Source organism: Triturus cristatus, chromosome 8 (assembly GCF_964204655.1).
Source record: "Triturus cristatus chromosome 8, aTriCri1.1, whole genome shotgun sequence".
Taxonomy (NCBI): domain Eukaryota; kingdom Metazoa; phylum Chordata; class Amphibia; order Caudata; family Salamandridae; genus Triturus; species Triturus cristatus.
In genome coordinates, this window is record NC_140591.1 from 961,430,083 (window position 1) to 961,452,254 (window position 22,172).

At 47.6% G+C, this 22,172-nt stretch overlaps 1 protein-coding gene across 1 annotated transcript in view; it reads right to left on the bottom strand.

Moving 5' to 3' along the window:
- The window catches only part of MBTPS2 (membrane bound transcription factor peptidase, site 2), a 358,518-nt gene that overhangs the window by 121,478 nt on the left and 214,868 nt on the right, over nucleotides 1–22,172 (bottom strand). Inside the window, exon 8 of the mRNA XM_085622476.1 lies at nucleotides 18,995–19,089. Within this exon, the coding sequence (XP_085478602.1) occupies nucleotides 18,995–19,089 (95 nt within the window). The remainder of the gene's footprint in view (nucleotides 1–18,994; nucleotides 19,090–22,172) is intronic.

Consider the following 22,172-nt stretch of genomic DNA (forward strand, 5'->3'; position numbering starts at 1 on the left):
GGCGACTTTAATGCTATCCTAGACGATGACTTGGACAGACGGGGAGCTTCCCGTTCCCTACACCCTACAGCTAGCGCTGCCCTGAGAGCTATAATCTCCTACGGAGGCTTGGTAGATATTTGGTGCAGCAGACACCCCTTGATCAGGGAAGGCACCTGCATCTCAGATCACCATAGCGCATGGTCACGGCTGGATTTCTGGCTAGTAACCAGAGACGTGGCCACTTGGACTTCAGATGTAATGCACATGCCACGTTCACTGTCGGATCACGCTCCATGCATGATGAAATTGGTGATTCCGAGCTCCACTCCGCGTGCCTTTACCTGGCGCCTCTCGCTATATGCCCTACTCGACGAAGCCTTCAAAGAAGAGATACGGACGGATATCACTGAGTATTTCGCCCTGAACACAGGGTCGGTAGACAGTGAAGCTTCACTTTGGGAGGCATTTAAGGTTGTCATTAGAAGTCAGTGCATTGCCAGACAGGCGGGAGTGTTGAAGGCAATTAGAGGCACGATCGCCTCCTTGGAGGCTCACATACGGGACCTTGAAGAGAGGTTTTATTCCACTGGCGACCCAGACACCACTGGCCTCCTGAAGGCCAAGCTACTAGACTTTTCCGAGGAGGCGCCGAGGGAGGTTAAATTCCTTGGGAAGTATGCAGAGGCAAGGCAGTACGGAGAGGGAGACAGACCGGGACGCACATTGGCTGGTATGACTCGGCCACCCAGATCCACCACGTTTATTCATGAAATACACACCGCGCCGGATACCGCTGTCAGGGGCCAGGTAGAAATTCTGAATGCTTTCTCCGCTTTTTACTCGCACCTCTACACTGCCACCCAAGATACATGTCCTGAGGGGTTGCAGTCCTTCCTGGACTCGATCGCATTGGTTTGGTTCAATAACAATCATAGAGAGTATATGGATCTCCCGTTCACCACTGACGAGGTCGACCAGGTTATAAAAAGCTTACCGCTTGACAAGGCCCCCGGACCTGACGGCTTGACCACATCCTTTTACAAAACTTATGATGAGGAATTGGCGTCTAGGCTGCTGGCGGTCTATGAGGAATCTTTAGAGGAGGGGGTATTGCCTAAATCCATGATGGAAGCCATAATCATTACTTTGTTAAAGCCCGGGAAGCCAGAATCGGAGGTCGACTCATACAGACCACTGTCAATGACAAATGTAGACGTTAAAATCCTGGCCAAGCTGATTGCTAATCGGCTACAACCAATGCTCCCTATGATTGCGCTGCCGGATCAGTCGGGATTTATCCCGGGGAGATCGACCTCTCATAACTTACGTACTATTTTCTCAGCCTTGCACTATCTGCACCCAGAGGTTCACGCTGCGGTGGTCTTTCTAGACGCCACCAAGGCGTTCAACACACTCGAATGGCCATATTTATTTACCATACTGGGTCATATGGGGTTCAGCCCGCTCTTCATTAACCGAATACGATTTTTATATACCCTACCCAGCGCTCGGATCAGAGTGAACGGATTACTGTCGGATCCTTTCCCTATTTCGCGCGGTACAAGGCAAGGCTGTCCCCTCTCCCCGCTCCTATTTGCAATAGCCATGGAGCCACTGGCTGCCCGTATCCGGCAACATCATACGGCACGAGGAATAGGATTTAGCTCTTAGGAGACTGCTCACATCACTGTATGCCGATGATGTGACTCTTTATCTCATTAACGTGGAGGAGAACCTAGACCCAATTTTGAGGGAATTTATCCGGTTTGGGGGCCTTGCTGGGATTTTTTTAATTGGGCAAAATCAGTGATATTTCCCCTGACAGACGGCACAACACGAGTATCTTCCGAATACCCTCTAAAGTGGGAAGCCGAGGCGGTCAAATACCTGGGCATATGGATCAGTCGGGATACACAAGAGGTGTGGAATCTGAACTACGGGCGGGCTAACGTGTGGTTGGAAGACAAGGTTAAATTGTGGTCCAAGCTGCCGCTGTCCCTAGCTGGGAGGATAGCATTGGCTAAAATGGTCATTCTGCCCAAATTTCTATACATTTGTAAATATTCCAATCCCACTTACATTGCATTTTTTTACTATTCTCAAGTCGCACCTCATCTCTTTGGCATGGGCGGGTGGCCAAGCTAGGACTTCCTGGGACATGCTGACACGCCAGCTGCATCAGGGGGGATTGGGAGCTCCGGACATGCACCTCTATGCACTTTGCGCCCAGGCCCAATTCCTGCATCTTTGGGTACACCCGACGCCCTTCCAGCCTCATGTGGCGGTAGAGCTAGATGCAGTTGCGCCTATTCTGCTTAAAGTGGCCAGCAGGATCGAGGGAGCATACAACACTGGGATTCCCGCCCGTTTACGCAGCTCGTCCCATGCCCAACGCATCGTGCCGGCGGTATCTATGTCTCCACGGGGTCCATAGATACCGCCGGCACGATGCGTTGGGCATGGGACGAGCTGCGTAAACGGGCAGGAATCCCAGTGTTGTATGCTCCCTCGATCCCGCTGGCACAGAACCCCATGATGCCCTGTCTCGGAGACAGGATTGGTAAAGCACTGGAACAGAAAATGCAACTTCACACCTTCACTGATTTATTTCCCGATAACAAATTTAGACCACCCCCGATTGCGGACGAGGGTCAGACGATACCCTTTTCGGAGCTATTCCTGTATCATAAGCTACGAGCAGCGTGTCGGGCCCTCTGCAGTGACTTCCCGGCGGCTCCCCCAGCTCTGCCTGCATTGGAAAACCTGTTGCGGTCCCCGTCTCCCCGAAAACTTGTCACGCGACTCTACACACACATGCAAAACACTGCCCCACTGGTAAAGCCTAAATTCCTCCAATACTGGAACGAAGAGCTTCCCACTCCACTGACCGAAGCACAATGGGAATTCTGTTGTGGACAACTTGAAGAGCTTTCTCCCAACTACAGGCTCCGACTAATACATTTCAAATATCTGCACAGATTTTATAGAACACCCATAGACCTGCATCGTATGGGGCTCAGGGAAGACAATAGCTGCTGGCGTTGCAAATATTTCCCCTCTTTATTCCTACACGTAGCTTGGGATTGTCCAGTGATCGCAGAATTTTGGTCCAAGGTTTTTGCTTCAGTAGGCCAAATTGTTGGAGTGACGGAAGCCCCGTCTCCCATCCTCGGGTTATTGGGATATGTCAAAGACACCCCGCCCAAGCTGCGCAAGCTGCATGCACTGCTCCTATTATTTGATAAGCGCCAAATTGCGGTACATTGGGGTAGGAGAGGGGCACCATCGATAAAGGGGTGGATTGCTGATGTCACTTACGGTCAAACACAGCTGAATACATTCTGGGAACTTATGCCCCCCACTTCCTGGCCTCGGGACATTTGGGAACCGTTTGTGCAGTGGGTTCAGGGACAGAGGGACTTAGCTGAAGCGGAACATACTGGTGACGCAGACTGCGGACCAGTAGCCGAGGGCTAGCAGTGCTCTGTGGCAGATACCTGCTTTCAATGCCTCGAGAACTGTAGGGATAATTGTATGTGTTTGATTAGGCCTGAGCAAATCCTGCGATGTACCCTATTCCTTTATGTTTTGTAGATTCACACTCTTGTATATTGCCGTGCCAGTGCATTTGGATTTGTGTGATTAGTGTTTCCTGAATTGAAGGAGCGGGCGCGAGATGTCCAACCATTGTAATCTGTACCAAGGTATAAACTATGACTAAGCTAAAAAAAATGCAGTCACTGAGGTTTGTTTAAGTGACGTTGTTTTGTGTTGAGATTTGTTTCAGCACCATAAATGCCCAGCTTCATTTTGACATGGGTGAAGTAGGAATGAAAGATGAACTTGGTGATCCTGAGAATGCACCATGAATGCGTCCTACTTTAGTGCACACTCAGAGTGGGTCTTTGCATCAGTTTTCTTGAAACTGCACGGTCTGCAGGAAATCTAGGAAACACATAGCAGTGATTGCCTCTTCATGTTTCTAAGCTGAACTATCTAAAATTCATAAACCTTCATACCTTGTAGGTTTTCTAAGGTAATGCATGTGCTAGAAGAACCACAATTTCAGCAATACCAGCGAACAACCCCCTTCTGCGCCTGTGCAAGGGTACTGAAGATGCTCAGGATATGGTCCCTGGTCCTTCTGTGTGAGGGATGTGACCCAATAAGCATGCTTTTCAGACTATTATGAACTAAAACTAGGAACAGAAGGTGCAGTGTTTTATGGGAGGACATTGATTCTGGAGGCATTCAAATACACAGTGATCCTTGTTGCCACAATCCTGATACCGGAGGTTTGAGAAAGCAAACATCTGTAAAACTCTCGGTGAAGGAGGATGACATCATGGAGGTGTTGCTTGTCCTGGGCAGCTACGCTGTTCAAAGTTCACCTGCAAACCTGCTAGCAACTATCTAGCAATATGCAGTGAACTGAAGCCACACAAGTAGAGCCAGGCTCACAAATCAGAAGTGGTCTAAGAAACTTGTGGATGGTCACATGGGCATATTACATTGATTACCATGGCCGAATCACTAAAAAACCTTAGAGGTAGGTGGCTGCACTAAAACTGTTTGACATCAGAGGGTGCAAAGGAGTGAAAGTGCAGCGCTGTCTGATGAAAGCAAATATTTCCCTTTGGTGTTTTTTTATCGGTTATAGTTGGTTTTACCTGAAAACTGGAAACCCTAACTGTGGCTCATCAGAGAGTAAAGTAAATTCTGAAGTTTCGATCACTTTACACACCTCTGAGGTAAAGAAGGAAGCTTACTTTGTCAGGTGCCCATAGGGGTAAGGGATATACCCTTCTGGAGATGTGCCTAGGCCTCTCACATTTTGTAAGCAAACATAAAGGTCAGCAATGGAGTAATATGGACGGAGCTGATTGTATCTTCTTCCATGCAGCCATACTTTCGATCAAACCTGGCTTTGGAAACTGAACAGAATAATTCATACAGCCAAACAAACTTGTGGGTCTTAGAAAGGAGCTGTTCATCAAGGTAAGCTCTAATCCTTTCCATTGCCACCGAGATTATTTTAGCCAACTTTGAGGGTGGGCTGTAATGACTCAGAATACAGTGCCGTGAGCTGCTTAGGGGGCATCGTCTTAGATGAGACCAGATAGCACCATGGTCTTGGGACTTCTTTTACGGCACAGAGACTTGAAGTATGCAGTCGGAACACATCAGTGTGGGAGCCAACAGAGTCACTAAGGCCGAAGGAGCAGATACACACTTTAGGGATTAGGTCCAGAGGGTACCACAGATGCCCTAAAGATCTCCAACATGACCTGACTGAAGAAATTGAAGTGTATGGTCGGCAAATGAAATTCAGAATACCGGCTGAATTTTCTGAGTTGGCTCAGAGAACGAGGAAGGGCCTGGCATTGTGGGGGAACAACCATGTGACTCCCAACAGTCCGGGGAACATCTCCTTAAGGAAGATTTTTTCTACCTCTCGTGCTTTTTGCATTTTTTGTGCTTGGACATTTCGTGAGCTCATTCCCTTATAGAGGCTTAGCTGTAGGAGAAGGATGTGCTATGAAGTGTCCCTGTGGGCCTCTCCATTGCCACCGAGATTATTTTAGCCAACTTTGAGGGTGGGCTGTAATGACTCAGAATACAGTGCCGTGAGCTGCTTAGGGGGCATCGTCTTAGATGAGACCAGATAGCACCATGGTCTTGGGACTTCTTTTACGGCACAGACACTTGAAGTATGCAGTCGGAACACATCAGTGTGGGAGCCAACAGAGTCACTAAGGCCGAAGGAGCAGATACACACTTTAGGGATTAGGTCCAGAGGGTACCACAGATGCCCTAAAGATCTCCAACATGACCTGACTGAAGAAATTGAAGTGTATGGTCGGCAAATGAAATTCAGAATACCGGCTGAATTTTCTGAGTTGGCTCAGAGAACGAGGAAGGGCCTGGCATTGTGGGGGAACAACCATGTGACTCCCAACAGCCCGGGGAACATCTCCTTAAGGAAGATTTTTTCTACCTCTCGTGCTTTTTGCATTTTTTGTGCTTGGACATTTCGTGAGCTCATTCCCTTATAGAGGCTTAGCTGTAGGAGAAGGATGTGCTATGAAGTGTCCCTGTGGGACTTGGCCATAATAACTTGGCCTCCTGCTCGCTTGATGACCTTATAATAACTCAGCAAGCACGACCTGCAGGCCACAGGGTTGTGGTCTGATCCAAGACACCATATGTAGATGTTGTGTGGATCCAATTAAGACATCCACCTGCAACACATATAACATGGCCTGCTACTTTGCACCTAAAACAAGCTTATTTGCTAATTAGGCATCCTATGCATATTAAAAAGTGGGACAAGAAAGGGTGTTTGCATTTCTTTTTTTTTTTTTTACTTTTTGTTTCCCTCTTTGTCGCAAGACCGGATGACATAGCGATACGAGTGGTTCTAATGACAAGTTGTGTACAAAAAATAAATATACAATAATCTACACTGTTAAAAAATTAGCATACCATGTTGCACCTAACACAGTCAAGATCATCAATCAGTCTCATGTAATTCAATCAAATTTTCTCTATGTCTGTCTGTATGTGCTGAATCCAAGGGTTACTTGAGCAGAAAACTCAGAATCTCTAGGATAATACACAACTTTGACCCAGAAAGTCCATAAAATGAATCATACCAAACATGCTAGATACTACAGTAAAACCCCCAGAACATCTTCAATGGGACAGAAGTACTTAAAGATTTAAAAAAATACAAAAAGAAAGAGGCGTGAATATAAAACATATGTTCGAAAGTTAGGCTGCCTTCAGCCTACATTAGACAAGAATTGTTTCAGAATTACAATAAGGCAAATACTGATAATGCCAATTGTTTTAGCTTTTGTATTGTGAGACAGTTTTTACTAAACTTCTCTAATGCACAACAAAGCATGTGCAGCTCATGGGCCCACGTCTCTCAGATTCGTACAACAGTTACGGCATAGAGAACAGCAGTGAGAGCTTACCTCACTGTGGGTTAGATATTCTAAATGTGGTAGAGGCACCTGTGATTGAGTGAGTTTTGTGGTGTTGTGGGATTGTGTACTTGTTTTTGTGATCATGTGGGTACGTACACATAGAAACTGTGAGTATCGTTATAGCGCGTAGCACAGCAAGGTAGCATCCACATAACTGATAACATGCAACAGCAGTGCACACTCAATAGCCTTATTGCATAAACGTTTCTGCTAGTGAACAGAATATTTCAAAACAGCTTTGAGACACAACTGGCTGAATTAATCAGACGGAATGATAACCCCGATGCAATCCACATAGCAATGCAGCATACTGGTCAGTGCAGACAAGCCCGTCTGCGCCCGTCCGCGACCGGATCGCGACCAGCGCCAGGACCCCTGGCCCCCGAAGACCCCGACCGACCCGCCTGACGTACTCCGCCGCCACCCTCATCGCACTCAACACCGGCCGACTCCCAGAATGCCATCAAGCCACACCACGACGCACCCACGGACCCTTCAGCTGCCACGCCTGCAAGTTCACCTGCATCCGGACCTGCCTCGCTCCAGCACCCGCCAAGTCGAACACCAGCAGCACCCACCTCAAGTGCATCCTGCTCAACACCCGCTCCGTCCACAGACACGCCATCGAACTCTGGAACCTTCTAGACGCCACAGCCCCTGACGTGGCCTTCCTCACGGAGACCTGGATGAACGCCTCTTCAGCTCCCGACATCGCCATCGCTATCCCAGAGGGCTACAAGATCATCCGGAGGGATCGCAACGCCAACCAGATGGGAGGAGGCATCGCCATCATCCACAGGAACACCATCCGTCTCACGACCAACACCGACAACACCCTGACCAGCGCCGAACACCTGCATTTCCAGATCCACACCAACCCGAACACCACCCTCAGAGGCACCCTGATCTACCGACCCCCTGGACCACGCACACAATTCAGCGAGGACATCGCCGACTTCGTCAGCCCGCATGCCCTCCCCTCCGCTGACTACATCCTCCTGGGGGACCTCAATTTCCACCTGGAGAACAACAACGACCGCAACACCAGCACCCTGCTCGACAACCTCGCCAATCTTGGACTCAAGCAACTGGTGTCCACCCCCACCCACCTCGCCGGACACACACTCGACGCAGTCTTCTCTTCCAGCACAGACATCGCCTTCAGCCACGCCACAGAGCTTCAATGGACGGACCACAGCTGCGTCCACTTCACCTTCAAGAGAACGACGACCCACCACCACCAGCAACAGGCCGCCCGCAGAAGCTGGAACAAGATCACAGCAGACCAGCTCGCCACCTCCCTGAGCCAGCACCCTCCTGCCAGCTCAGCGAACCCCAGCCAGGCCGCCGACAACCTCACGAAGTGGATCAGCAACTGCGCGGACGAACTCGCCCCTCTGAGGACCCCGCCCAGCAGACCCGGCAGCAAGAAAGCCCCGTGGTTCACCGACGAACTCAAGAGCTCCAAGAAGAACTGCCGAGCCCTCGAGAAAGTCTGGAGAAGGGAACCTACACCGAACAACAGGACCTCCTTCAAGCTTGCCACCCGGAAGCACCACCAGCTGATCCGCGCCGCCAAGAAAACAGCATTCAAGGACCGGTTGGACAACAACGCACACAACTGCAAGGAACTCTTCAACATCGTGAAAGAGCTTTCCAACCCCAGCACAGGAAACAACGACATCACCCCATCGCAAGACCTCTGTAACTCCCTCGCTTCATACTTCCACAACAAGATCGCGGACATACACAACAGCTTCAACAACCAACCAACGCACACCATGACCGAACAACCACCCCCCACCACCACCCTCCACGCCTGGACCCCGATCAGCACCGAAGACACCATCCGCACGATGAACTCCATCCACTCCGGATCACCGACCGACCCCTGCCCTCACCACGTCTTCAACAAGGCCGACGCTGTCATCGCACCCCACCTGCGAGACATCATCAACACATCCTTCGACACCGCCACCTTCCCTGAGAGCTGGAAACACGCCGAACTCACCGCTCTGCTCAAGAAACCAACAGCGGACCCCACCGAACTCAAGAACTACCGCCCCATCTCGCTCCTCCCGTTCCCTGCGAAAGTCATCGAGAAGACCGTCAACAAGCAGATGGCCGCCTTCCTCGAGACGAACGGATCCCTCGACCCCTCACAGTCCGGCTTCCGAGCCAATCACAGCACCGAGACCGCCCTCATCGCCGCCACCGATGACATCCGAGCCCTGATGGACAATGGAGAAACAGCGGCCCTCATCCTCCTAGACCTCTCCGCGGCATTCGACACGGTCTGCCACCGCACCCTAGTACAGCGCCTCAGCAACATCGGAATCCAGGACAAGGCGCTGGAATGGATCATCTCCTTCCTCGACGGAAGAACACAGAGAGTCCGCCTACCACCGTACAAGTCAGAGGCCTCCGAAGTCATCTGCGGCGTCCCTCAAGGATCATCTCTGAGCCCCATCCTCTTCAACGTCTACATGAGCCCCCTCGCGGCCATCGTACGCAAACACAACCTCAGCATAATCTCCTACGCCGACGACACCCAGCTGATCCTCTCCCTGACCAACGACCCCGCCTCCGCCAGAGCCAACCTGCACGAAGGGATGAAAGAGGTAGCCGAGTGGATGGCGACCAGCCGCCTGAAACTGAACTCTGACAAGACGGAGGTCCTCATCCTGGGCTCTTCACCCTCCACCTGGGACGACTCCTGGTGGCCTCCCGCCCTGGGCGCCGCACCCAAACCGACAGACCATGCACGCAACCTGGGCTTCATCCTGGACTCCTCCCTCTCCATGACCAGGCAAGTCAACAACGTCTCCTCGGCGTGCTTCAACATCCTACGCATGCTACGGAAGATCTTCTGGTGGATCCCCACCGAGACCAGGAAGACCGTCACCCAGGCCCTCGTCACCAGCCGACTGGACTACGGCAACGCCCTCTACGCCGGTACCACCGCCAAGATCCAGAAGAGACTCCAGCGGATCCAGAATGCCTCAGCCAGACTCATCCTCGACATCCCACGAACCAGCCACATCACCGGACACCTGAGAGACCTTCACTGGCTCCCCGTCAACAAAAGAATCACCTTCCGCCTCCTCACCCACGCACACAAAGCCCTACACGACCAAGGCCCGAGCTACCTCAACAGCCGGATCAACTTCTACGCTCCCAAACGCCACCTCCGATCAGCCAACCACGCCCTCGCCGCCGTCCCCCGCATCCGAAGAGCGACTACAGGAGGAAGGTCCTTCTCCTACCTGGCCGCCAAGACCTGGAACTCCCTCCCGACCGACCTGCGCCTGACCCAAGACCACCTCTCCTTCAGGAAGAAGCTGAAGACCTGGCTGTTCGAGCAGTAGCGGCACCCCCCCCCCCCCAGCGCCTTGAGACCCTACGGGTATGTAGCGCGCTCTATAAGTGTCATTGATTGATTGATTGATTGATTATTACATCATCACATTCTTTATTCGGCAAATGCTGCCATAAAAGTTCACATAGATACAGTTCACATAAAAACTTTGAAATATTAAAATCAAAAAAATCCTTAGAAACCATTATAAAACCCAATAATGAGCATTTCTTATATAGCAGCTTAATCAATAGACATTATAAGTCATGAAGCTTCACATGGAAACTGGGAGCCATTTGGCTTGTACTTCTGGGTTCCAGTAGCACCTCATTAGGGAAGGTCAATAAATTAGAGGGTGGGGCTAAAAATACTATACGGGTCACGTTACCTACAACTATGGACAATACAGTACAGTTCTCAGGTCCCAACACTACCTTGTCTGATTCGCCGCACTCCCATTAAAAAGCGGGACACAGCAAACACGATCAAGGGTGTTGTATTGGATCTGAGGAGTCTAGAAACAACTCTAACATTCCTAATCCCCCATACTCCGACAAAGTGGCAGCATCCACTTCTTTCGGTAATGTTAATAAAGCTGGCAGAAGAATAATATGTGATTGAGGCATTCCTCCACTTGGGGACAAAAAGGGCAGGTCCGGTTTGGATCGGTGTCATGTTGCCCCCATTTAGCAGCGAAAGTGCGCAGTGATAAAATCCCGAAACGAAATTTAATGTACAGGGATTTTGCCAGTGGGGGTTCAATTAAGTACACATATTCTTCCATAAGGAAGGTATCTTTAAATTCCAGGAGAGCTAGTGTCATAGTGCTCAAAATCCTGTTCCTACTCGATTCTCCCTATATACCTCCAATACATCCCCTTCAATGAAGCCTTTGACATACCGGTCATAGCTCCCGGATTAGTCAACAGGTGTTCACATTCCATCCTTATCAGGAAGGTCTTGATACCCCCCAAACCAGGGGATCCTGGAGCCTCTAGGCTGCCTAAGTAGCTCCTCCAGTCCTGCCCAATACGTAACTAAGTCCACTGAGGCCCATAGCTGTCTCCAATACAGCAAAGGTCTAGGAGCTGCTTTATGGGCGTTTGACCTGTGGCCTAGATCCAGCTGTAATGGCAGGAGTGCGGTCCTAGTACAGAGATTCACCAAAGATCCTATAAATTGGTTCTCACTTACCTCCAGTGGAGTAGCCTTCTCATGTCCCCGCAGTTCTCCCCCATACAAGGAGCCGCCTAATGCTTGCAGATTAAAAATTTGGATGGCCGGAGATACAGGTCAAAAGCTGGAAGCCTTGAGACCCCTCAAGATGCCCCCTGCATGAAGTTCAAGCTTCAACTCTTGTGGATCTGAGCAGACCAGCCAAAATTACCAGATCATTAATATATAATAGGAACAGGTTTGGGGCAAGAACACAGCCATGTCTTACCTCCCTTGTGACTGATATTGATTTTATCAACTCCCCATATTTGACACTTCTGAACTGCACATAGTTCTTTAGGTGCAGCCTCCTGATGATGTCAACTAGATAACATGGGGCACCTTGGTCGATTAAAACTTCCCACAAGGGCTTCCTTGGCACAAGGACGAAGGCAGTGCAAAGGTCAACAAAACTACATAAAGTCGACCACTTCCCAGAATGACATACTTCCAGTATATAAGTTGTAGTCAAAATACTTGGTCGATGGTACTGGTCCATCATCTGAACCCTGCTTGGAGGGGGCTGTAAGACCTGCACCCTCAACCCACTCACACAGCCTATGCAACAGTATACAACAGAAAAGCTTTTGGGAACTGTCAATAAGGCTGATTGGCCGATAATTTGATGGCAGAAACCGTGAGCCTTTCTTGTAAATTGGTATGACTTCGGCCTTTATACAAGTGGGGGAAGTGGGTAGGTCTTCCAGTATACAATCAAAATACTTAGCAAAATATGGGCCCCAAATTGAATTATATGCCTTGAACAGGTCCCCTGGCACCTTACCTAACCCTGGCGCTTTGCCTGGATCAATCCAGTCTTTGGCTTTAGTAACTCCCTTCCGGTGATAAGGGGAAATTTGCATATGTTTGGGTCTGACGGGGCCTCTCTGTGCAAGTCATTCTCCACATTACGGCACTTTACTGACATAACAGTGAGGCCCTTAATACTACCAGAAAAGGGCCCTTACATCTTTAATGGTCCTCCCATTGTACAGTCCCGAAAAGTAGTCAACTCATGCCGCTGCCGAGATGTTAGAGTTCAGCAGAAAGGCTAAATCAAGAGTCCCATGGGCCAGAATTTGCCAAAACAACCGATGATATTTCAATTTCACAGCATTCAGTAGGGCTTCCCAGTTTTCCATCTCATACTCGCGTTTGTCCCTGCCTATCGAGGCTTTTTGAGACCCTTGCTTCCTTGATTGAATCCAGCTCGCCGCTTCTAAAAGCATCTGAAAGTGTTTTCCTTGCAGCCCCAATAGTTTTAATATACCATGGAGCCACTTTAGCCTTTCTACAGAGGGACCTAGGATCTACCTTGAAAAAAGTTGTTATCTGGGAGGGACCTCTCCTCTCTCTGTGCACTCCCAGCGAGGCGTGTGTGCAGGCACGAGCACGGCGTCAGGGTCAATGTAGACATTCACTGTAACAGCTTGCAGCGCACCATTACAGATCTACCCAAAGATACATTAAGGGAAGCACACAAAGATCAAACAAGGCAATCAGTGTAGTCTTGGTGTGCATGGGGTCAATACAAATTATTCAGTCGGTGAAAATCCCTGCACTTTGGCATACAGACTAAATCTACTGGGCAGCAGTAGAGTTTGCTGGAGCTCAAACCTCCAACCCACAGTTCTAACCCACCACAGAAATAATACCAGAATTAGCTCAGCCTGTCAAATGAGAGTGCCGATGAGAGATCTTGAAAAAGACAGGACATGTGTCACATCACCCTGTCAATCAACAGTACTAGTGGGAAAGCAGAAGAGTGCCTCAAAGAGATCATCCTGCTTCTCGTAGTGCTGGCAGGCGAGTGGGACAAGATAGGGCATGCAGGAGCTCAGTATGTCACCTGAAGTTGTTGATGTGAGAACAGGTGAAGGCCAGAGCACACTCAGCGGCCTTACCTCAAGGTGCTGGTACAGGAATGGGCTGGAATTTGATGACCTTTCACCCATAGATTGTGAAACATGCTCGCCCTGTCGATCAAGAGTGGTGAAAGAAGATCCAGCGGGTTGGAGGTAGCACCGCCTGTTAGCAGTGGCGTAGCTAGGGTGGGGCGGTGGGGGCGGTCCGCCCCAGGCGGCACTATTTTGGGGGCGGACAAAGGCATTCAGATAAGGCTCGGCTTGCTTTCGTGGACGTTTGGGGACGGGCAGAGAAGGAATAGGATTCGGGCAATGTCCTCTTCTTTTTTGTGCTGGCAGCTGTACCCCCTCTCTTCCTATTATTCCCTCTCTTTCTGTCTTGCTTCTCACTTACTGAAAACCGTGACTTGAAGAAACGGTTCACAACCTCTCTTTCCTTCTTTCATTTACTTGCTTCCCTGTGAAATGGATCCAATAAAGAAAAACACTCTTGCGGGAAATGCCCTTTTTCTGACATTTTTCTATTCCAAAGTGCAGCGGGATGGAGAGAAATAGAAGGTTTTTAAATATGAAAAATAAATACAAACTAAATAAAGCAAGACAGAGGGGTTGCAAAGTGGCCACATTGGTTTTATTTACATCCAAATACATCAGCATCACTTTACAGAGTTTGCCAGTGAAGCGCTACTTTTGTTTTCTCGTCTTTCTTTGAACAGCATTGTTGTCCCCAGGTGGGAAAGTGTACCATTCCTGGAGGGACTGCAATACCTGGTTGATCGGTGGATTGGAAAACACAATGTGTACCATGGCTCTGTATTTATGGATGTGGTGTTTTTAAACCATACTGCTTACGTTTTGTAAGGATATAAGCAATGGACATTGAAACGGTTCCCTTCAGGGCCCTCTAGTCATGTCCTTAACTTTTCAGGTAAAACCACTCGCTGATTTCTGAATAGTGAGTGAGAGATCGTTAAGGTAACCATGTTGTTTCTGCTTACATTTCACATGCTTTACTTAATCTTGCATTCCCTATGAGTGGTTGCTTTTACTTTTTTTTTTAGGCAGCATATTACTCTTATCAAGTGCATAATTTGAATTGAGCCACATCCAAGTGTTTATAGCGGGCACAGTTAGGTTATAGCTGAAGGCAGTGCGAGTTTCTATCAGTGGGGAAATATGGTGTTCAGTGGGGGAAAGGATGTGGCACTATGGCCAGAGCTGTCGAATTTGGAACTGGGGAACCGGGTTCAGCCTTCATGACCAGTCCACCACACCACTGTACTGAGGGAGCACATTCCCATGCTAGACCTTGGAAGGCCCCACTAGACCTTCGAAGGCTTGATGTCTTAGCACAAGCAGGTGTACCCTAGTGGTGTCAATTGTGGGTTAACCTTGAAGGCCTGTCCACCACAATCCATACTGAAGTTCATCTCCAGTCTTGCGGGCAGGCCTTCCAAGCAGCACACCCTAGAGCAACAGTGATCCAGTCGCTGTGACTCTGTCTCTGAGGTCACATGAACCTTGAGCAGGTTAGGGCGATGCGAACGGTGTGACCGCACTGGGTACCTATTTCGGGTGGGTGCGTTGTGTTTGCAAGTATATTATGGTTTGAAAAAAACTTGCTGCCTCCTTCCTGGCCTCCAGCAATTTTCAGAAACAATAAAAATGTCATGATAACTTTGGTGATTAATGTTCTTCCTAGAGAGAGATCGGAGTTTTGTCTAGTGGAAGGGTTGACTCCTGGAAAGGTAGCACAGAGGGTTAATGTGCCTGCTGCAAAGAACATGTACCATGCGGATCACAAAGTGCACTGCTTTAATGGGGGGACCATGATGAATGGTCATATAATGTCAGCTGTACATGATGGATCCCTGAACAGTGTCATGTATGTGCATGTTTGCATTGTGCTGAGGGGATTACCGGGTAATTATTCACGCAGCTCTCTGATGGATGTCACATGCGGTTTTTCTGAGTCCCCAGATAGATCATGCAGTCTGTGTGTTCTCTTTTGTACTGCCAGTCACTGCCAGTCACCGGTGTATTCAACTGTGTAGCCTTGGACCGTTGCATGTATGTGCATGTAACTTGCATGATCGAGGTAACTAATAGCAGCAATACTACGTGTCTCTCGGACCTCTTTCAAGTGCTCGCCGTCCTTTTTCCCCAGCAACCCCCCCTTCCCAGGGGCGGCAATCTGAGAGATAGCCCAGGGCACCACAAGCTCTAGCTACGCCTCTGCCTGTTAGTCTAGGGTGCTAATGCAAAAGACCTAAGAAAGCTTGAGCAGTTATTCAAGGCTGTGGATGATTGAGGAGGAGAGGGTACGATGTAAGATTCCGATGGCAGAAACAGTGCACAGATTGAGGCAGCTGAGTCTTTTACCCGGTGAAGGTGATGGGAGAACAGGACAGAGCCTAAGGGATCTCAGCCTGTTAAAGTTACAGGTGATACAAATGAGAGGAGGGAGTTAGGTCTATCACCTTAAAGTGCTGATGGGAGATTCTGCTCAGATCCAGAGAAGGGGGGGTCAGTCCATCACCGAGAGTGAACTATCGTTACTGAGTAAAAGGCAATAGAGAAACAGGCATTTATCAGCAGGAAAGTGCTGCAGAGTGCACAGCTATCAAGGGCCCAAAGACATTGATTATTATTTTTACCAGTCCTGGCTTTTTAGTAATCACCACTTTGCATGCTGTAATATGTGAGTCCATACTTGACATGTTAACAGCAAAATACAAGTCACAGAATACAGAATACAACATGCTCGATATATAGACATATATATATATATATATATATTTATTTTTTTGCTCTACACTACCCTTGGTCAGCTCAATGGTTACAGCTGTGAAGGCTCCTTGTCCATATCCCAAGTCTCCGCTGAGAGACTGTCTAGTAACAGCATTAACTCGCACTGCTATTAGTCGTCCAACAGGGCCCCAATACAGCCTGCATTTGCTTCCCACTACAGAGGCAAGGGACAAGAGGCTAAGTGCAGTCCATCTGCAGCACAAAGCAGAGCCATTGAAATTAAAATATGCAATTAGCTCTGGGCATTGCCATAGTCTATGCAACGTCCCCCTCTCTCTTCAGGAGTCAGAGAATCGGGGATCTTCAGGATATGCGTATGTGCACTGGCTGCATTCAGGGCTCTGGGTCCCCAGAACATGCATTAATTAACTACAAAATGTCTGAGATCGGCTGTGAAAATAGGGCAATTACACAGGCGATGGAGTGGAAGCCTTGGCCTCGCACTGCATGTCTATACCCAGAGAGGTCAACATCATTTTATGGCTTCACCTCAATGAAGTTATGAACAGGCAGTAACTTGTTCCCCAAGCAGAATACGACAAGCTGTAGGTAGGAGCGAAATGGATCCTAAAGGGACACAGGTGAGGGAGGGAGAGAAAGGGGCAGGCGCCGAATGCCTTGAGAAGCAAATGGAGAAGAAGAGAAGAGAGGGAGAAGGGTGCATTTGTATCCAGTCTGCTGTCTAAAAGTGTGCCCTATCTTATTAACATTGAAACACTAACCAGAGGTTTGCGAGTTGCACACGGTTTAGAAAATGGGGAAGCGAGCCAGCCACCCAGTGTGCAGCTGACAAGTGCGCACATTACTGGGGTTGGAGTGGGCACGTTATCACATAGACTGTTTCAGAACTGAGGGTGCAAGAGAAGTATGCAATCTGCCATGTCATGGCAGTGTCAGCGTGTGATAGTGTAATGTGGACAACAGTTACTACATTGCTGCTATCAAGACTGAGCAACGGCTTCTCCCTGTGCATCAGAACAGTTTTAGCTAAACAGACACAGAAATGGAAATAGAAACACAATTCTTTAAGCTCATTTCCAAAAAACCTGCTGCTGGCAAGATGTGGCCTGTGCTCAGCTCGTTTGACATTGTGTTGCTGGAGTGCTCCCGGGTGCTGCAACACCTCCTCATACTCATCCTGGTACGAGGGCCTCCACTGCATGGAGGTGACGGTACTAGCTCTCCTCCCCAACAGTTTTCATGCTACGTGCTTATAAATATTGGTACATCTTATCTCCACTGCATGCACTGGGCATTATTACCAATATAAAAAAAGCATTGGCAATGCCAGCAGCCGCAGTGGAGGGAGGAGTAGTTTAAGGTGCCTGTTGGGTGGTCACAGATGGTAAGTTTGTTCCGGCAGAAGAAAGGATGAGCAGAGGGGGAAACTGGATGGCAGGAAGGTGCCCTTAGATGGTACGAGCTGCCCAGCAGGGGAAAGAAGGGGCAAAGGTTACATGATTCATTGCCATGTGCTTTTGATTGTCAAGTAATTAATAATTAACTTTATATGGGATATCATTATTTTTATTAAACATTTTCATGGCATTTTACTACTTCAAAATACAAACTATCAAAGTTGTTTGCCAGCTTAGTCCTGGATGACGCAGCATGGATGGTGTGTAGTTTAAATTTACTGGACAGAACTCTGCTATGTCTCCCAAGACCATGGCATTGTCAGATATTATCTTTAGAATTCCTGAAAGGACATTGCATACTTCTGTTGTGGATATCACCACATCAGCATAAGCACACACACATTTTGTGTCATGCTTCTAAAGTTAATCCTGATCACTCTTGGGTCACTCCTTAGTGATACCATCGATAGTTCAATATTATGTAAGGTTAGTAAGGGCGGTAGAGGATATCCCTATCCGGTACCTTGTCAGAGTCTGAAGAGGTCTGATGATTTATTTATTTATTTATTTATTTTTGAGATTTATACAGCGCGTACAATTGCCCGTAGGCGTCTCGGCGCTAGAAACTTTGAAGGTATTTCCGAGGTTAGGCCGGTAACTATTCTTGATCAAACAGCCAGGTCTTTATCTTTCTACGGAAATGCATCAGGGATGGGCTGTCTTTGATAAGCTCTCTTTTCAACCTCAAATCCTAGATACAGCTGGCACCTGCTTGGCTCTTCTCTGCTCCTTAAACTTTCTCAATATTCTCCCTCGTGCAACATGTAAGACTGTGGTGCATGCGCTTGTGACTTCTAAAATTAGTTTATGTCAACATCTTATGTCTTGTTCTTCCAGACAAACTGATCAGCAAATTTCAAGCTGTACAACACTCAGCAACTCATTCTTGATATTCTTAAGCAGAACTCGGTTTCGTGGCATTTGAAAAACCTGCATTGATTACCCGTCAAGAAAAGAATTCTCGTAAAGGCCCTCACTATCCTGAACCGAGCGTTTTACAAATGCGGTCCTGCATAATTTATAGACAGTATGGTGCATCAACATCAGTCCAGAAACCTCAGGTCTGTGTCAGCCTTGCTAGTCAAGGCACCAAGATTCCAGTGAGTCAGAGATGGTGGACAGTCCTTTACACTCTTGGCAAGTATGGAATGGAACCATCTTTCTCTGGCATGGCTGTCTATTAAGAATTAACTTTTAATCAGGGAAGCACTTAAAACTCGCCTATTTTTACCTCACTAGTGGCCAACTGTAAAGAACCTTGACCGATAGGTTAGCACCGGAACTCTCGATCGTTAGATTTGACTAAGAACATACTTATATTCTATCCAAATCAAACTGTGAATAACTTACCTTGGGACTGTTCAAATTACTCCTATAGGCGAAGCAAACGTCAGTGAGACTGTTGTTACTACAACATTCAATAGAGCCATCTAGTCTTCTGTACACTAAACAAGAACAGAACAAAGTCAGCTCAGAATTTGATACATGACAGATTTGAAATAAAATCAAGTACAATTTTCAATCAGTAGCAGATGCATTGCAATTAGGAAAAGTAAGGCTGCTGTTTGTTAAGAAAATAATAAAGATGTTAACGCTCTTCAATTGTAGTTTTCTGCCTACTTCAATCTGTACACTACTTTGTTTATCGGAGTACAACAAGCAGTTCATGTTTAAATAAGTAAATAAATGGCGTGTTCGCTCCGATTATTACTGTTTCTGAAGAATTCCAAGACCATTTTTCAGTAACTCTGACCTAAAGTGATTTAAATGTAGGCTGGAATCAGGTCCTTATTGTCAAATAATACACTCAAACTAACATTGACAAAACCAATAGGTCTCCCCTATGGAACCTACAGACCTTGTCAATGGCATTTAGCTAAACTTTACAGCATCTCGAAGCTGTTAAGAAATGACAAAAAACGTTTGTTTTTAAAAGTCCATCAAGTCATTTTGTAGGTGTACGCACCATGCATTGGTGTCTACAAAACGAGGAGGTTGAGTTTTTTTTGCTTCTTATTTGCTGACAGTGTGCGTGGGTGAGGAAAAGCAACACAATGGGCGCGGGGATCAAATAGGTGAGAGGGTGAGTAACTTGGAACGTGGACTGCACTGAATAAAAGACAAGCATTGGCAAAGCCAATAGGTCTCTACAATGGAGCAACTCCGAGCTATTGGCATTGTCAATGGTATAGGTCACATAGGATGAAATATAAATATATTTTATATGGAAGTCCGCACAGGAATCCAGTCAAAAGAAGATGAACTTTTGCACGTATTGTGCAGTGTCAGACCTCTCTCACACTGTATTTCCATGTAAAGGTTACCATTATCAATGAAATACTTAGCAATAGAAAAATAATATATTAATTGTTTAAGATTTTGGCCAGCATTAGGCATTGTATGATGACATTACTTTTTGGTTATCTGCAGCATTATTTAATGTGATCTCCAAGATGGGCGCGGTACTAGAATGCGTTTCAGAAGTCATCAAAGCTGGAGCAGCTTGTGTAGTATACACGGAGGGCAGTCAGACTGTTCAGCCCGATAGTCCTACTTCTGTGTCGATGCACAGGTGTTCTACAGGAGGGATGGCTGCCTCCGACTCTGATGAGGACGAGTTTGAAAAGTGGCTGGTGGAATCTATCTGGTTGTGAGTAATGAGGGCGCCCAATGTGGAACATAAGTGGAAGGGATGGCTGTGCGCCACAGCAGGGGAGGTGGAGTTTGTCATCACCGAGGGGGGGGGGGGGGGGGGGATGGGGGGGTGTTTGCCTCTCCCAGAAAGTGAAGGTAGTTGGTGAAGTGAGTTGTTGCACTGAGTTAATAAGCAGGAGGCTCTTTTCCTACACTGAAAACATGGCCAAAAAAAATGAAACGCTTCATTAAAGTTCCCGAACTGCTAGTTTAAGTAGGTGCACAGCGTAATGATGCAGCGTTATTCTGCCCCAACATCTCTGTGCATCACCACATTGCAGAATGACACACATGGACGCAGTTGTGCACCTTCATATCCGTCCAAAGAGCTACAACCTGCAGAACGGGTTGTCTATTGCATAGCAACATTTATATAGTGCTTACTACCCGTGTGTGTCATCAAAAGCGCTTGTGTACATAGGTAGCGTGTTACATCGTATAGGGCGTGGTTGGAACTTGGAAGTGAGACCACTGTCCCCATAAATAAAAAAGTAGTCCCCACAAATGCTCTACAATGCCCGCTGCGTTTGTTCAAATGTAGTTGGGCGGTGCGCTCGGGGACGGCTAAAAGTTAGATGAGTCATAATGTATGCATGCTCTTGACAAATGGGGAAGACTAAAAATGGAGCGACGTTGGTGCCAGCAAATGGGAAGTCTATGAGTGGGCTGTAAACCTACCATGTAGATAGAGCATGTCAAGTCAGCGCATGCGCACCGGCCTGAGCCGAGACCTAAATAAGAAGGTCAGAGCTGATTTTTAAGTATTGAGTAGTTTAATTTCCACTGTAGTGCTTGTAGAGTTGCTGGTGCTTCTGGACATTTGTTAGAATTAAATTACATTCCCTGATTTTTATCAGAAGGGGAGAGAGTCTTATGGTGGTCAGGAAGAAAGGCAATAGGGAACCAGCAGCCCTTTGAATTTATTTCGGCTCGGTTGCAACCCCGACCATCTGTCACATGGGATGAGTATTCCGCAGCAAGTACCCTCCTACAATTGCTGCCCTGAAAACAATTTTGGGCTGTTAATCATGAATCCTGGTCCTGTTGGCCAATCACACTATGGGCATGGAGACCCCCCATGGTGAGCGGCACCACACTATAACCACACCGCAGTAGGCAACCCCTAGAATAAAGCCAGGTTCAAACAGTTAGCTTGCCCAGGCAGAGCAATTTATGAACAGCAAATTACTAAAAATGTTTTATTTATTGATTTACGGTAAATTTATCAGTTGGTGCACAACATTATAGCTTCAAATGGCAGACACCATCACTTCATTTTTTATTCCAGTGACATTGTTATTTTCCTATAATGTCTGCTTAGTTACCCAAATACTGTGAAACAAACTAGCACTCACATTGGCATCTTTTTTTGATCAATCAGTTTCAAACCTGACCAAGATTGGTAATTTAGGCCTGAGAGTGCTGAGTAAAAACAGGACACTGGGCCAGCTCACATTATTGATCGGCTAAAGTCCAGTATGATGCCCATCTCACACATTCCTGCATAATTTTCTCCTTGGTTGTTTTTGCATTGTTATATAGTGCTAACTCGACCCAAAGGTACTGGAGTGCCTTACATAAGCACCAGTTAAACTACACAAGGACATTCATGTTAGTAGGAACAGGGACATTAAGTGATTTCCCCAGCAGATGTTGAGCTTACACCGAGGCTTAAACCTAGTTCAGCAGCTCAAAAGTCAGCATGTCTGATTGTTAAGCCACCTCCTCTCCCCCAAGAGAATGGATTGCTTAGTACTACTGTACTAGAAATTTCTCCAAGCACCAAGTCTCCCTTTCCTGCTATGCTACGGGCTTGCATTGATGAATATGAAGT